Here is an 18,976-nt window from a genome sequence, read left to right on the forward strand (position 1 = left end):
CAAATGCTTTTGATCTTAAATTGAATGTAACTCAACTAATAGACTCGACCAATCTCCATAAAATTTTCACACGCACAACTTCAGATACCCTACTACATCATATCTAAATTTCAACAAAATTGATCTAGTAGTTTTGGCGATTTTTAAGCCACAAAACTTTGAACATAAGCCTACATACGAGGTGTATAAGAAAAGTAATGAGATTGGTAACACTGCGAGCGATCTGGCAATGCTGTGTCTACCGGTCTGTGCTGGACCGGTTTGTTCATCCCTTTCATATGCTCAGTACGAGTTACAACTCCATTCAGCCAACACATTATTTTTGACAGCACCATCAGTGAAGTTGTGTGTTATGAAAATGGAGGATTGGAATTTAGAGCAACATTTTGTAATCAAGTTTTGTGTTAAACTTGGGGAATCCGCTAGTGTGACCTTTGAAAAGTTGAAACAAGCCTATGGGAAACATTGCTTATCAAGAGCACAAGTTTTCCACTGGCACAAATCATTTTTGGAAAGGCCGAGAACATGTTGAAGACCAACCTTGCTCAGGGAGACCTTCAACTTCAAAATCTGATGAAAACATTGAGCGTGTGAGGGTTCTTGTGAGATCAGACTGTCGTTTAACAATAAGGATGATGAGTGAACAGTTAAATTTAAACACTTTCACTGTACATTAAATTTTGGCAAACGATTTGGACATGCAAAAGGTTTGTGCGAAAGTAGTGCCGAAAAACCTCACAACAGAACAGAAGGACAATCGAAGAAAGGTGTGTTGATCTTCTTGAGAGGATTGACAATGACCAAGACTTCTTCAATCATGTGATCATAGATGATGAATCCTGGATATTTGAGTATGATCCTGAAACAAAGCAAAGAGTGGCACACTCCGCCTCGACCGAAAAAATGTCGAATGAGCAAATCAAAGATCAAAACCATGCAGATTTGCTTTTTTGACAGAAGGGGTATCGTGCATAAAGGATTTGTTCCTCCAAAACAAACTGTCAACCAAGTGTTTTACAAAGATATCCTTAAAAGGCTCAGGAAAAGAGTGATTTGCATAAGATCAGACATTGCAGACAAGTGGATGCTTCATCATGACAATGCCCCGTGTCACACGGCCATTTCCATCAGGGAATTTTTGACCTCAAAACACAGTCCTACGGTTCCTCAACCCCCTATTCACCTGATTTGAGTCCTTGTGATTTTTTCCTTTTCCCGAAATTGAAACATGTCTTAAAAGGACGTCATTTAGGAACTCTGAAGAACATTCAAAAGAATGTGACCGACCAGTTAAAAGCCCTACCAGTTGAAGCCTTCCAGTGCTGCTACCAGGAGTGGGAACTACAACTCTGCCGGTGTATAGCTGTCCAAGGGAACTACTTTGAAGGGGATAATATTGTTGTTTGAAAAAAAATAAAAACTTTGGTAAGTAAAGTCAGACTTTGGTAAGTCAGTCTCATTACTTTTCTCACACACCTTGTGTATATATATATATATATATATATATATAAGGAAACCCCAATTTAAGTGAATGCTATTTGCACTCCTCATTCTTAAACATAAAAAAAATTCATTTTTACCCCCTGTTCCATCATGCAACTGAAAGTAATACCATACTTTTCTTCTAAAGGTCAGTATAAAATACCAAAATGTCAACCATTTACAAAAACCAGGGGCAAAATGTGAACCCTAGCTATTATATTAATAAGCAAGCTTACTAAATATTTAATTGTTGACACTGTTATTTATGAAATAAAAATGCAGCTTATATGAATGAACACGGTTGTGTAGAATCATGTACTATGTTTGACAATGTCTGGTCCAAACCTTGACTAATCAACCAAAACCTTCTGCACCTTACAATCACTATTTTAAATATGAGCAGACTATTCTAATACTAAGTTGACCAGTAATAAATAAATTTTATCCACTTTTGTTATAGTCTTTACATCACTTATAGGTTCTGTTACATCCACCTGTTTAATAAACTGGTACTATATTTATAACTATTTATGATCTTTGTATAGTTAAGATATGCTGAACTCCGTGGTGGAGTGGTAGTATCTTGGCCTTCTATTCGGGGTCCCAGTTAATATATATATAAATAACTATAAATAACAAATAGACTATCACAGATCTGTGATTAGTGAGAAAAAAATGAAATTTTCACAAAAAATGAAAGAATCACAAGTTAGGAACTGGTGGAACAAATGTACATGTGTTAACAGTTACTATTTGTAACTAGATAGAAATCTCAGTGCCCAACTACTAAACTATTAACTATCACTTTAATTACAAAAAAAAGGTTTAATAGTTGTTGAAAATTTTAATAACTGGCTTGCAGATGTTTGATTCATTTAAAGTAAATGAATGATCTGCCACTGAATATTCTTGGCAGGATGGTTATTTGAAATATAGCCAGAAATAATACAATTAAAAGTAATGTATTATCTCAAAAATATAGTAAACATTTTGGAAAACTTGAAATTTCCCTATCAAAATAAATACACAATTATTTGTATTTGTAAAAATTATGCCTGTAGATGTAACGTACATTTGTGTAAGATATATATATATATAATAATCAGATATTAGTAATTAATTAATAATTATATGAAAGACTTAAAGTATTTTAAGTTAATTCTAAATTACTGTAAATATTGTTATGTTAATTCAATAAATATGAGATGTAGGTAATAAATAATGTTGAACCAAATGCCAAATTACTGATCTAATTTTACAGAAAGACAAGTAATAAAATAATAAATTTGTAAATATTTCAAACTTATTCTACTCACAAAAAATTATGTTAACTAATTTGACCACTAATTTCTTGCTGTTAACATACAACATACAAAAAAAATTTATAACAATTTCGTAAAGTATAATTAATGCTATGGCTTGAGTACAGCTTCTTTGTACAGGTAGAATTAAGAATTGTTCCTAACACTACATAAATTGCACGGCATATATTTCACATAAATTGCATTGCACATATTTCAAAGAGCAATTCTAACAAACTAAATCAAATTAGTTATTGTGTCCTACATGCAGTTTTTCTTCCACCTGAATAATAGTACAACTGGTACTTTTAAATTTTAACCAATTTTAAAATGAAAGGACGTTCTGTACTTTATCCACAAGTACGTTCACATGTAAGTCCATGATTTTCTTAAATACAGTAGACTGAGTTTTTTAAGACTTCCAACAAATGAATCCAAGCATTAAGTAAAGGTTTAAGTTATAACTACAAAACAGTTAAGTAAAAAACCTAAATAAAAAAAAATATGAAGGCTTCATTTAGATAAAATATAAATTATTTTTATAATGAAAATTTAACGTTTACTGGTAATAATTTAATAATTTTTGCACTTTTCAAAAATGTGACATAATAAAAGTAATTGAAAATCATTTTTAGTGGCTTATACAAATTCAGATTTTTCATTAAAAAGTAAGAAATACATAAAGAACTGCCTTCAAACAAACTAAGTGATCAATTTATGTTCACAAAAAATAATTCAGTAAAAGACAAAACTTCTATATTCTTTTTTTAAACTTAATTTAATAAAATCTGATGTGGACAACACATGAATTCCTTGCATGCCTATTAAATTACATTTACACATTTTTTTTAAATGAAAAGTACATAAAATTTTATTTCATTAAAAACTTCTGATATTTTTTCATATTTTTTTTGTTATTATTGAATTATTTATTCATCGTAAATTTTTTTTATGATCAGAAGTTAATAATTATTAATAAATCAATATACTTAAATTAAAATAAAAAGTTAAAAAAAAGAGAAGATGAAGTCCGATTCAAACTGATGTGCCTTCCCCTTGTAAGATTAAAATATTTCATTAATTAAAATTTTATTTGGCTACAACTCTGGAACCTTATAAGTACCACTATATTCTTAATAAGTAGCATCTCTAATGAGTCTTATGATATATTGTTGAAAAGATCTCAATGAGGAATTATTACTTTAGTTAAAAAAAAGTCCAATGTTTTGGGGATTTTTAGCTTTTTGAACACTTTTGGTTCAGTCAATTGCAATCAAAAGGGAAAATGCATCACTAGATGTTACAACAGTCCTAAATCCAAAATTTCAATTTCCAAATTTCAACCATGGGTAATTGTTTTTCAGTTATGTGAGTGAGATACATATATATGTACATTACATAGATATGTACATTCAGACGTCACGCTGAAACTAGTTAAATGGATTCAGGGATGGTCAAATTGGATATTTCCATTGAAATCTGGAAACTGAAATTTTTCATGATCACAATACTTCCTTTACTTCGTACAAGGAAGTAAAAATTTGAAAAAGTAAAAAAAATGTCATAAAAAAATTTTTAAATTAAAAATTTAAATAATTTCTTTTTTCATTGAGAAAAACAAATCTGAAAAGTTCTAGTCCATCACCAATTGTAAAAGAAATTAAATTTTGTAGAATGCTAAATTTTCATTAATTCATTTTTTCTTAATTTGTCTGAAATTCATTCTATTTGAAAAAAAGTTAATTTTTTAAATAAAATTTTATATTATATCCTGTAATTTTAATAAAATTTACTTGAGCTGTGAGTACTGGATAAGGCCAAAGTCCTTTACATACTTGCTCTTAAGTTTGCATTCTGAGAATGATTTTTTACACTTGTTTTCTACTGTTAACTTCTATGTTTTTACTCCTCAAAGGTAAATTGTGATGACTTTGTTGAAAGGCTAAATACCATTTTGTTCCTCCTTACGTAATTCATAGCATAGTATACTTACTGCAGTATTTAACTTTTTTTTCGCATGTTTATTTAGCAGAAAAAATTACTTTAAATCATAGCAAAATTACCACAACTGAACAATTAGTTATCTGAGTTTATCTGTACAGAATATAAAACCATAAATGTAGACAACCTGTTTGTAAGGTCATTAAAATACTAAAATGTAATAAAATCATAAAGCATGCAGAAAAAGGATAATGGCTCATTCAGTAATCACGACTTTCTTATTCTTTAAAAAAGAAAGAAATTTTATTAATTCTTTTATTACTAGTTAACTTAAAAAATAAATAAATCTACAAATTTTAAAATATGTAATGAATTAATAATTAATGATTACTGAATCATGAGTTATTTAACTGTAATAATAATAATAATAAAAAATTTATAAAAAAGATCCACTTAAAATTGAAATTGTATTATCATAAAAATAAAAATGAATAGCAAGATAATTATTACAACTAAAAATAAAATTATACTGGCTACAGACCTGTGGTATATTTCTTCTAGATTTTCCAGGTACTAAATCCAAATCAAAGTCTCTACGCGGATCAACATTTTCTTTTTCTCTCATTAATTTTGGAACTTTAGGTTGTTTATCTGATGGCACATTATCATCACTAGAATCACGTTTGAGCACACCACCATTACAATCCGATTCTGTCCGTTCACCAGCACCTGCACTAGATCTTGATGATGATGTTGAAGATGATGATGAAGATGAATGATCGACCAATAATTCACCGGTAGTCGACATATATCGTACACGAACATATGGTTGAAGTGGTGGGAACGTTTGTTGACGAGTTAAGGGTAAACGAGATTGCGGAGGTGCAAGTGTAGAACCATGAAGCACACTTTGTAACCGAGTTGCTTCCTTTGAAGTTGTAATACTAGCAATACTAGGTTCTGGTAACAGATTTTCAGCACTGACTGGCCGTTCATCCATTCCGCTGCCACACTCTGATGATTTCTGTAACCCATTGCTGCTACATGATGACACCATTGATAACTGTTGAAGCTCCTCTTCATCCTCTTCCAGGTGTAATATTGGACCCAAAGTCATCCTAAAAAATTATACAGAATACATACAAGTTTATAATGATTATAGATATTTTTATAATTTTACTTTAAATTTAACAATTTTAACATGACAGCAGATACATAAAGTAAATGTAAAATTTAATTCCACCAGATGGTGGAAAATATTAGAAAGGATATATAACTACAATGTTTTCAAATTCTGTCAAATGGTGCCATCAGGACTTGGAATTCTTAAGAAAATGAAATGATACTTTAGCTACTTGTAAGCAGTCATAAACTGTAAACAACACTCTTTGATAATCTTGTCTCTCAACAATAAAGTTTTTTTAAGTATCTCAATTAAAATAGAATGGAAAGGTTAATATAAATACTACATTTATAGTGAAATTACAGGTGTACCAACTGGATAAATCATGAAAAGAAATTAATGAAGAATAACTAATAGTAATTACAAACTTAACAAAAAATAAATTAAGGACGTTTTAGAACAACTTTTGCCATGGAAAAATATTTTAATTGGTAATGGCAACAATTCCTTATGGAACTCCTTAAACATTTATAAATAAACTACAGTTTCATATAATTCTAATACATAAATAAAACATATATTACCACATAGAACATGTTCACTGGTGTGTAATTTTTAGTTTACTTATTAATCTGTGTTGATTCTTTTTTGCATTTTGAGTTCTGATAAGTTTGTAATACATCCTATATATTCTTTTCTTTTTGAGAAAATCTAATTTTTGGACACAAACTTCCTTTCCGTACACAAGATATGGCTGATAACATGGTGCAAAAAATTATACGTTAAAATTTAACATTTTATAACCATGCTTTCTACATACATGTTCATGTGTGTATATATACATACACATATTTTTACATATATATATTTATAAATATAAATGTGTGTGTGTGTGCATGTGTGTACCTACAACTATAGGCCTATATTATAATACATTTTTCTCTTCTAGTTTAAATTATGTACAAAAGTTCCAAAATATGGTATTTCATGATCTTATGTTTAAAAGAAATGTTTCAAAATAAAAACTGTATTTAATAAAAATACATCAAAATTATACTAACTATTAACACAGATGAATTTGCTTCATTCTATGAGAATTTTTACACAATATAATTATCTACATTATTAGTGAAATATATACATGTTTTGTGACACCTTTAAATTTGTGTCTATACATAACTAACTGTATGAATAAATGTTAGAAAAGGTATCCAATAAGAATAAATAAATATATTAAGGTAGATATAAAATTAAATTCCTAATTTTTTTTTTTAAATAACAGAAAAATATCATCAGATTAAGAAGTATCAAACTTTTTCCAGTAATATTAAAAAACTGGAAAAAAATATATTGAAATCTATAAACAAACTGCATCTTTATAAAAACTGCACCTTTAAGAATAGTAAATTGTAACAATAAAAGTGTTCAATAATTCTTCACAGTCAAAGTAATGAAAAATATCAAACACCAAAGTTTTGTGAGCTTAGTAAGAGGGAAGGATCTAAGAATTTGTTATACACAGAACTTCAGGCATAAATAGAGCTGTAATATGAACATTAGAATAGTTAAATATACACATGTGTAAGTAAATAAGAACAAATTTTTTATGTTTATATTCAGACACATCAAAAAAGAACAAAATTTTGTAAAAAAAATTATAATTTATAATGAGTGTCAATAAACACAGATTCAACCATAAAATAACACTCACAATATTCATTTATAAATGGATCAATGTATAACAAAATAATGAAGCAAAATAAAGATAATGTAAAAAACCAAAAACTACTATTGCAAGTGGAAGAAAGCAGATCTTCAGAATCAGAACAACCAGATTCTGAATATGATTTACCCACAAAGTACTGAGTATAAGATGATGAGTTGATCTGGGTTAGTGTATTCCCCTGTTAAGGGTGCAGTATTCTGTTTTCCATGTCTGCTTTTCTTATCAAAAGATGCAGTCAGTAGCTGTTCTCTGGAAACTTGAAAATGGTTTAAATAATTCGGAAAAAATAGAAAAAATTACTGCACTGAAAATTCCCAAAGGCAATGGGATTTTTTCACAATATGCAAAGAGGCTGATAAAAAAAAGAAGGTTTAATAGATGCACAGCTTCAAAATAAAATTGCTAAACAGAAGGAAAAATGGTGACAAGTACTTAAGAGGGTGTTTACTGTATAAAATAAATAAAATTCAGTTCTAAAAGGCCATTGAAAAAGTACCACTGAAACTGAAAAACGAGAGAGTCATGGAAAGCTGGAAATTTTATATAACTTTTAAAGCTAAACCAGAAACACAAAATGAGTTCATCCAGCTTTTAGCATCTGCAGTTAGAGAAAAACTAGTGTATGACATCCAGAGAGCCAAATATTATGGAATAATTTGATTCAACTCTTGATGGTGCTTAACAAGAACAAATGTCAGACATCATTAGATATGTTAAATATTATGGATTCTAGTTTTGGCTTTAGATATAAAGAAACTTAAGTGCACAATAATGAAAGTAGCTTGAAACAGAGATGCATTTTTATGGTTAGCTTTTATGATACAAACTTGGATGGGTTGGAGATGTTCAGTGAAATAATGGACTGCCCAATGCTACTCAAGACAAGGGCTGATGTTAAGCTTTCACTACCAGAGGACCTGCTTCGCTTCATTGTGCTGTAGGGATTATGCATTTCCAAATCTGAAAATTGATCCTCAGATCTTACTGACTATTGCAACATCCATTGCAAGATGTGAAAGGTCTTTTAGTAGGTTAAAACTTATCCTGTCCTACCTGAGATCATTCATGGAACAGAATAGATTGTCAGCCTTGGCTTTGCTGAGTGTTGAGCGGGAGGTTACTGACAACATAAATTTTGAGAAACTAATTGATAAATTTGCAACAGCAAAGGCAAGGAAAATTTCTTTTTGAAGTTACATAATTACATCTAAAGCATTACATCAAACTATTTCTTTTACTTTTGTTAACTTTTCAGCTTACTATATCCAAAGTAATACTTTAAGTTTTGCAATGTTATATTTGATTTAGTACAAAATAATTCTTTATTGATGTTTTATATGCATTCTTGTTTGTTTATTCTGTCCTTCTCTATTATTTAATTATGTATTTAAAGCACTATTGTTGCCATAACTATTTTACTTTTTTCATCCTTTTCAATCCTAAAAATATGCCACGAAATGTAGGTTTTAATATTCTAAAAATTGAAAATTTCTGGGAAAGCATGATGGACCTCCTTACAGCTCACAACTTGTCATGAGGGAGCCAAAGAGGGTGTGAAAACTGTCTTTGTCTCCAGGCGCTGAAAACCTATACCTCTGATTCGGACTATCTTTCTATGTATATATATATATATATATATATATATTAAACATGCTAATATTTTTTGTAAATCTATATTAACAAACCTCCTGCGTGGATCAGCAACAGGAAGGCTTTCACGTCGAACAATAGTGCATGGAAGTTGGATAGTTGGCGTTCGCATCACACTCAGAGGGACAGAATGCCGTCGGCCAACACGATCAGACTGACCAGCATTCTCTAACAATACTGAATCCGCTGCAGTCTGAGCATCTAGAGAACCACGTCTGAAATCGTCGTCATCATTCTCGACTTCTTCAACCACCTTTAACATACGCTATAATAATTTTATCATAAAAGAAATCAGTATCATAAATCACAATAAGATATAAAAACAGTTCAATTCAAACTCAGTTTCTACTAAATCAACTACAAAATGTTTAAAATGTTAATTCGGATTGTTTACATCTCTTTCACAATGCATGGAGTAAATTGTATAAGTAAATATATTATACATATCCTATATTAATATTCTAAAATATTTAAGTGGCAACAGTAACAGCATTATAGATATCTTTAAATAACATCATTTCAAATCACTTCATCTCTGAGTCATACATAAAAGGAAAGTGAATGATTTTCAGAAGTTATAGCGATAAAATTTAAACACTATTAATCAATATTTAAAGTTATTTAGAAACAACATAAGTAAATAATGAAATAGATGAATTGGAAATATGGTCCTATATATTAGTAAGTTTTCTCCTGCAATGGTAACTGTCGTATTCTGATTGTATTCAGGAGACTGTAGTATAAAAAAAGTAAGTAATATAATTTTGAGTAAACAATCCTTCCTTTCCAAAATTTTATAAAAAAAAATTGTGACACTACAGTGCCACAAAAAAATCAGGCTTTGAGTATTACATAGAACAGATTATCTGGAGAGAGGTAACAATTATTATTAAAAATAAATATACTATAGGCTATTTAAATCTAAAGTACTCAAATCATTAGTTTAGACAAAACATCCAAAAATATTAACAGTCCTAGGAAAAAACCTTTGATATCAGAAACTAGGATTATTGATGGCTCTATGACTTATTAGTCAGATAAAATTCAATTTTATAAAACAATACTGATTACTATAGAACTTGAAACATAGTTATTATTAAACCTTTTGTCAAAAAAATCACTGTTAATTCCATGAGCAATGAAACATAATCAAAATTTTATCTAACTATTTTACACTATAAGAAACATGATTTACCTCTTCATCAGGTATTTCATCAGCCTCAGATATTTCAGTTCTTGTTTCTTCAGCCAATTCTTGTTGTAACATATTTTCCCAACGTGCTTGGTTACCCCGTAGATGACCCATCATACTAGTTGATAAACCTGTGCCAAGAAACCTATGCCATTCTTCAAATAGAGGTGCAACAACAAATCGGAAGAAACCTGCAACAGATAAAAGTAGTTATAATGAATAAATAATATGCCAATGAAGGCTCAACCAAATATTTTTTATACTCTGAAAAATTTGACAACTTGTTCTTCAAAGTTCATGTACTATTATTTTATCAATTTTCAAAGCTATTAATTTATTTCAGTAAATGTTCTTCAAGTTTACTTATTTATATCAATACTTTTATGTTTAATTCTAATAAATTATATATCTAGTTTACTTTTTATAACTATTTTTCATATGTTTATTTCACTATTTTTGAATGTAGCTATCTACTTTTTAAGCACTTGTACATAAAGCATCCTCAGTAAAAGGTTTTGAACAATTATGGCTTTTGGTTTTTGAATTGGTAGTATCCTCAATTCATATTTATTTTCTTCAAATTGTCATAAAATGATCAATACAGCTATTCTGTATTTACAAGAGTCTACACTAATTACACCATTTGTAGGCAATAACCTGCTTTTGGAATAGTTGGGTGAAAATAACAATGTGTTAGCCACTACTAGACTACAACTAAAGACTAAGAAAACAGTAGACAGTGCTTCCTTGTATAACTTGGTGAGATGGTAGTTCTGTAGATGGGCATCTACAGACTTGTTTCCTACACCAGGGCTGCACATCAAAAGTAACTAGGGACTGAGGAATCTATCAAGTAAAGCCAGGCCTCTCACTCCTCTCATAATCCAAACCTATATTCTAAATCTAAACTCTACCAGAAGTTAATTTTATAAATTTTAATTATATTTTTAGAGTTCAAAATAGAGTTCCTTCTTCCTCTCTGTATTCTAATAGAAAGGAAGTGCAGAATTGAATAACAAATCACAGAAATTGGCTTCATTGCATTATATGAATATCAATGTAGGCCTGAAGATTTAAAAAAAAAATCAGTATGTAAATAAATATTAGATCTAATTAACTTTTGAATGAATTAAAAAAATTAGCTATTCAATAAAATAAGACGAATAAAATAAAAATTAAAATATAAAACAGAATTTAAATTGTAACTGACTTGAGAAAGTTTGATTAAGTCAGAGCTAAAAATAATTTTATTGTATTAGTAGTGACATGAGCACTAATCACATATATATATAAGGAATCTGAAAGAAAATGACAAAAAGTAAGTTTATCCAAAACATAAAATTTTACATTTAATACTGTTTAGAAAATCACAATGATGTACAATATTAATTCATTAATTTCCAAAACAAATTTTAAGTTTACAGATGGAGTAAAACAAGAATAAGATATCTAAAATGTGGCTGTCAAAAGAAACTGGAAATTGTGGGTGACATCAGGAATAGAGTGAAGACCACATTATTAATGCATTGGTAATGACAACTTCCCCTTTATAACATCTTTCCATCTTCCCTAAGAAAATTAACAGAAAATTGACAACCACCATTATGAAACATTATTATTTTGTTCCTCCTAATTTCAAGGAACCTTATCACATAGTTTTATAAACACCTGATATGTGTTTGGTAGGAACTGTATCACAAGCATAACAAAAAAATGAAAAAATTCCAAAAGATCGAATTGAAATCGTATCTGTCTTTACTAGGTAATTTAAAATAAATAAATTATAAAGTATTAAAAACTGTAAATAAGTAATTCTTTTTTTTTATGTATTTATCACGATTTTTTTAAAAAACAGAACCAATATACACATTTACCTCCTACTTTTTTACATACCAGCCTGTATCTTTGGTACAGATGTAGAATGTCTGTCACACAATGAAGTTACAGGGAGATTTAATTGTCGTTCATAGTCGCCTTGTCTAAAAAACTCTTCACAAACTTTTTGTGACCATTTTCTTGATACATCCCAAGGTCTACAAGGATTTGATATATCAGCACATTTAAGAGCAATTTGTAATATAAAATGACGATCATCAGCACGACTCATATCTAATTCATCTTGGTCCAAGTACCTCTGTGAACAAATAAATAAAAATAATTTTTAAAAAAATCAGAGGAGAAAACATAGTTATTGAATTTCATGACAAGAACTAACATAATAAATTAAGTTTATTTCATTATTTTAGTTTGATATTTTAATCACATTAATCCGTCAGTTCTTACATGAACAAGAAGACATCTTCTTTTTACTTCCTTGTACGAAGTAAAGGAAGTATTGTAATTGCAAAAAATCTCAGTTTACAGATTTCAATGGAAATATCCATTTTGACTAGTTTCAGCGTGACGTCTGTACATACATATGATTCTTGTGTAACTTAAAAACGATTAGCCATAGGATTTTGAAATTCTGGATTTAGGATTGTTGTAACATCTAGTTGTGTACAACTAGATTACAATTGACTAGGCCAAAAGAGTCCAAAAAAGCCCAAAATCCAAAAAAATCTGGATTTTGGACTTTTTCTTAACTGTAGTAACAAGCCCTCATTGAGAGCTTTTCAAGATATATCATGAGTGATACTAATTTTCATTGGTTCCAGAGTCATAGCCAAATAAAATTTTAATTAATGAAATATTTTGATCCTACAAAGGGAAGGCACATCGGTTCGAATCAGACTTCATCTCCTCCTTTTTTTTAAAATTTTTTTCTTAAATTTAAATATATTGATTTATTAACAATTATTAACCTCTGTAAAAAAAAATTACAATAAATAATAATTTAATAACAATAAAAAACAAAATATGAAAAAGAATCAGAAGTTATTAATGAAATAAACTTTTATGTACTTTTCATTTTGAAAAATGTGTGTATGTAATTTAATAGGCATGCAAGGCAGTTATGTGGTGTTCACATCAGATTTTTTTGAATTTAGATTTGATAACTAAATGAAAAGTGATCATTCAAATGATTTACACTATGTGAAAGCTTGTAATAAAATATTTTATACCTACCACCCCAGAGTAAATAAACAACCCAATATTTTCAATAAAACAAAATGATTTAATCCAGTCACTTGAGACGTAAACGGCCAATGATATAAACAAATATGCGTATACGTATAATCAAAGAACATCGTGTTTAGAAAACCAGTGTATTCATTTAAAGGCAAGACACGATTACAATAAAACAACTTAATAGTTTAAAACCTGTGGATAATGAATCTGATTTTAACCGAGTACTAGAATTTGAGTGATAACTACAATTTCATTTCCTTCAGAAAAAAAAATATATAAAAATGAAAATTTAACAAAATAACAGTTTTTAGAGTACTATAGAATCAAATAAGACAAATGTATATGAACAGTTTTTTCTGTAAACAATAATCTCTACAATTATCACAATAAATATTTTTCTTATATGGACCTTGAATTTACCTTGAATTTTGTAAGGAATTCCTGTTGCCTTGTTATATCTGTTGCCAAAATTAATGAACTGATTTGTCGTTCTAGTTCTGGCCTGATACTATCATCCAGCTGTTGAGCAACATTACTCTCTAACAAACAACCAATAGCTGATCTCCAGTGATGATTTTCAAGAACTGATGTGTTCTATAAACATAAATAAAATTAAAACTTATAAAAACATCATATATAATTCCACTTCATAAAATAATTATAATCTGTATTAATACTTCCAAAAATTTACAAAACCAGAGATTTAAAATCAGTAATCTTGAAGATATGGTGGTGAAATCAAAATACCTTGGTTTTAATTCAGTTTACATCAAAGTGAGTCAAACTTTTCAAGAATAAAATTCTTGGAAAAAAATAGACTTATGAAAAATAAGATAACTGATTTCAGTAAACAATTTACAAAGTAAAATATAATATTTTTTTTTTTATTTTTTCTTTAAATTTCATCTTTTAGAAGTAGAACCAAAATAAATACAATGACCAACTTAGAAACCCTAAATTTTTTGTCAATTTCAAAAATTCAAAATAAGAAAAAGGAGAGGAAAGTATTATTTTTTTACATTTTAGGGTATTTTATTTTTAAAATAAACTAGGTGCTTTATTTAATAGAATTTAAATATGTATGTAAAACACCAAAACCAATACCCTAATTTTTATATACAGATTTAATAAGTTTTTTTTTTTAATAATAAAACTGCTAAATAATTACTGATAGAACAAGAAAACTGTAATTTAAAAATAATTATAACCTCATAAAGAGCAGCTAGGTGGTTAGATGTAGCTATAAGAAATGGTTGATTAACACCTGGGTGATCCAAGTCATGTGTTACAGCTGCTATTAATGAAGCCATAGTCTCTAATGGAGTTAAATGTTTTCTAATCTAAAAACACAAAAATATGAAATACATTAATTAATAATTTTGAATTTATAATTGTAATAATAATATTTTCATTTCAAAATATAAGTACCAAATGCAAAATTGTAGTAATATTAATTTAATCCTGGAAACAACAATTGAGTCTGTAAAAATAGCAACAATTTTTTTCTTAATAATACTTCTACTTTTATAAGTTCTGAAGTATGTTAGTAAATGTCTAGGCATACTTCTCATTGTTTTTAATAATGTCTCCAGTGAACCTTTCTTTAAGGATTAATCATTCATTTTTAGAAATAAAAAGTAAAAAAATAAGCAACTCATAGCTGAGTAGTTATAGCAAGATGCTAGCAGAGAGGAATAGATGTATGGCTGTAAGTAGAGAGGAAAGTGCCTTGCTAGAACGGCTTTGCTATACTTAATATGATGCAAACACAAAGACAACTCCATAACAAAATTGGAGTTAGTTTTTACCATCAAGTATTTTTAGAAAATCTATTTAAGCATATTTTAGAAATGAAAGCACACTAAAATATGATCTATAACACAAATTTCACTTTTTTAATCTTCTAGGTATAACTCTAAAAACAAATTTTTAAATTCATTTATCGTAAACTTAGATCTTGTCCCCATATATATTATTCTAAAGGAATGATGTAAAGGTGTCCCATAAAGAACGCAACTTTTGAAATGCCTGCCATTTCTATTCTAGTAAGTTGGCAGCACTGAAAGTTACGTGATTTTCATCTGTTGTCTTTGTGGTTAGCAGTCACGGAGCACCGAATAGTGCATGATTGTCATCTGTTTTCTGAACGGGTAGGAATGGAGCACTTCACGACGGAACAATGTTGTCATAGTGAAAACTTATTACAAATGTGGTGAATGTTGTGCAAAGACTGTTTGCAAATTCTGTGGAATGTTTGCTCAATGTAATGCACCGAGTAAGTCAACTGTGATAAGACTGATTGCTAATTTTGAGAAAACTGGTTTGGTTGTGAACATTAAACCTTCAGGGCATCCTCGTTTTAATCGTTCTGTGGAAAATAACACCATCATGAGTGATAATGTTGCTGTAATTCCGGTGAAATCTCTTTGCAGATGTTCACAACAACTGAATATTTGCAGAACCAGCATGTAACGAATTCTGAAAGAGATCTGCAATAAATTTGTATGTTATTATGCACTCAAAAGTTGCATTCTTTATGGGATACAGTATATTTATACAAAAACAACAGTTCTGTAACACCTTAAAAGAGCTGAGCTTTTCTTGAAGGAGGTTAAGAAGTTGGTTGAGCTGATTACTTTCTTAATGAAACTGTTACAAATATTCTACCAATCCCTATCTTTTGCTGTTTTCATTCAACATCTTTCCACTTCCATTTAAGTTTATCCTTCCAAAAACTTCTCTCTTCCATTTTTCTTCTTCTAGGTCTTTGATAACCAACTGTCATTCTTGCTACCCATCAGTCCAGATTATTCTGGCCAAGTGAAACCTCTTAGATAAAAACTTGTACTCTTCTCACAGCTGATTATTCTTAATTATTTGTTCTAAACATCTGAAAACACACATATGAAATGATATTTGCATTTGTATTGTATCCAGTTTTTCATTCATTTTCTTACTGGGGGTCATGTCGTAATAATGATAATCAACCATTACAGCAACCATATAGCAATAATGTTAATAAACAGTTTTCTATCATATTTCCTTTTATCTACTGTTTATTCTATTAATATTATGTTTTTCACAGGCAAACGCTTTATCCAACTCTTTCTTTAACTGTCCTTTAAAAAAAAGAGATGAAATGTACCAAATAAATCACTTCATTAATACATTCTATTATTACCTATTTAAGCTGATAAGGCATTTATCAAATTTTGGTTTTGTTCGTATTCAGCACCAAACCTCTGACCTCACATACATTTAATAGTCTGTAAACTTCTTGTTCTACTAAAATTATCACATATATGCAAACGTCAAACTGTTCCAGAACCTGCCCTTAACATTCGCTACTATTCCAATTCAGTTTCCTGAATACAGAGTCAACAATAAGATACAGTTAAATAAAATCAGAGAGATTGAACAGTCCTGTTTAACTCCTTTTCCAACTCTAAACTCTTTGTCATTCTTTTCCAAGACCTTTGTTATGCTCATACAATTTTTCAGTCTTCAATTTTCATTTAGTTAAACATCTTCACTCCATCTGCCATCAATGCTTTCCATATGTATTCATGTTCTACAGAGTCAAATGTTTTTTGGAAATCAATCAATGCAAGATAAAAACTTAAATTACAATCATTACACTTTTCAGTTAGCTGACTAACTAATAATTATTATATTAGCAGATGATTAATTGTAAAGTAAAAAAAACTTGATACTTGGTCTTGGTTCCGCTTACTACTGACAGTGATCTGGATGTAGTTTGAGATTATTTTAGCCAACAACTTATATACATTAAAGCTCAAACTAATTAAACTATAATAATAATGTTTACCCGGATCAAAATAATATTTCTAATACAATACAGAGTTGGAATTACACCTACATTGATAATATTTGAAAACAATTTCCCGTAACCTTTCACATCATAACTAGCATTTATACATCATTAATAATTTTTGAAGCCACCAGCCTTTCCAGCTAGTAATCCTTTCATAATCCCTTTCATTTACATCAAAATGCAAATATTACAAAACTAATGCTGAACATTTGCGTATTTTGCATTCACGTGTTCAATTAACACATCATTCTTTACACTAGAAATACTGGATTATAAATATTAAACGAATTATTTCTTCTATCATTCATAAATGTATGATATACTTTCAAAATAATGCAAAAAGCTAGGTTCTTGGTCAGTTAACCTCTTCCAGAGTTATTCCTTCTCAACCATTCTCTACATGCGCAGTAGACTATGGCGGTCCAGTTATCATTCGTCATGGCAGGCAGACGTCCAAGACCTTAAGTAAATCTTATATAGCACTTTTCAAATGTCTCACTACTAAATCTATTCATTTAGAATTAGTTTCTGATCTGACTTCACAGTTGTTTATTGGAGCATTTAAAAAATTGATATCACGTAGGGGTATTCCCACTCGTCCTTTCTGATAACGGTTCCAATTTCCATTGTGCCAAAAATAAATTTTATAATTTGTATCAATTTTTAAATTCAGAAAACTAAAATCAGACATTCAAGCATTCACAACTACACAAGGTATAACCTGGTCATTTATTCCTCCCTCTTCACCCCATTTTGGTGGTTTACGGGAAAGCGCAATCAAAAGCATTAAATTTCATATGCGTCATGTAACTGGACAAACAATCCTTAATTTTGAAGAATTATATACAGTTTTAACACAAACTGAAGCCTGTCTCAATTCCTGTCCTACTTTTGCTATTTCAACAGATCATAGATATCCAGAGCCTCTATCTCCAGGACACTTTCTCATAGGATGTCCACTCACTTTCTTGCCTGAACCCAACTACCAAAAAATTAAAACTGCTTAGGCCACTGGCAATTACTCCAAAAATTTATATAATCTATCTGGAGATGATGATTTAAGGATTATTTACAGCAATGCAATTAAAGATGTTTTCCTTCCTGTAATCTTTGTATTGGAGATTTAGTATTAGTTACCAATGAAAATTCTTCACCTATGCATTGGAAACATGGAACTGCCACCCAGGTTTACCTGAGTTCTGACAAACTAGTAAGGGTTGTTGATTTATGTTCAGTTAATGGTCCATTAAGAAGACCTGTGCATAAATTATGCCTATTATCAATCTTAAATTATTGAATATTTTTAAGTAATGTTTTTTTATTGATTTAATTATTTTCATACTATTGATCTTGTAATTTCAATCGATTTATATTCATAATATGACTGTTTACATGCTCATAAATATTGTGTTAATATTTGTAACATAATTTACATATTTGTATTAATTTAATTATGATTTCATATCTATATTATACATTATATGATTATGTAATGATTTATATATTTAGGTACAATAAGATACCAGTAATAATTTATTGATCTTGAGGATTAGGGTTCCCTAGATTTATTTATTATTTAAGATTAATGAGAATGTAATTTCAAATTATTGTAGGTTAAAATATTCAATTGTATTATTATTTATTTAAGCAAATA

At 29.2% G+C, this 18,976-nt stretch overlaps 1 protein-coding gene across 3 annotated transcripts in view; it reads right to left on the reverse strand.

Moving 5' to 3' along the window:
* The window catches only part of LOC142329369 (uncharacterized), a 502,750-nt gene that overhangs the window by 50,781 nt on the left and 432,993 nt on the right, over positions 1-18,976 (reverse strand). For all 3 annotated transcript variants that reach the window (XM_075373890.1, XM_075373889.1, XM_075373891.1), the window contains 6 exons: positions 14,696-14,827; positions 13,908-14,081; positions 12,309-12,549; positions 10,419-10,606; positions 9,259-9,488; positions 5,266-5,842 (listed from right to left, as the gene is read on the reverse strand). In XM_075373890.1, coding sequence (XP_075230005.1) covers positions 5,266-5,842; positions 9,259-9,488; positions 10,419-10,606; positions 12,309-12,549; positions 13,908-14,081; positions 14,696-14,827 — 1,542 coding nt within the window. The remainder of the gene's footprint in view (positions 1-5,265; positions 5,843-9,258; positions 9,489-10,418; positions 10,607-12,308; positions 12,550-13,907; positions 14,082-14,695; positions 14,828-18,976) is intronic.

This window comes from Lycorma delicatula, chromosome 8, assembly GCF_047948215.1.
Source record: "Lycorma delicatula isolate Av1 chromosome 8, ASM4794821v1, whole genome shotgun sequence".
NCBI classification, from domain to species: Eukaryota; Metazoa; Arthropoda; class Insecta; order Hemiptera; family Fulgoridae; genus Lycorma; species Lycorma delicatula.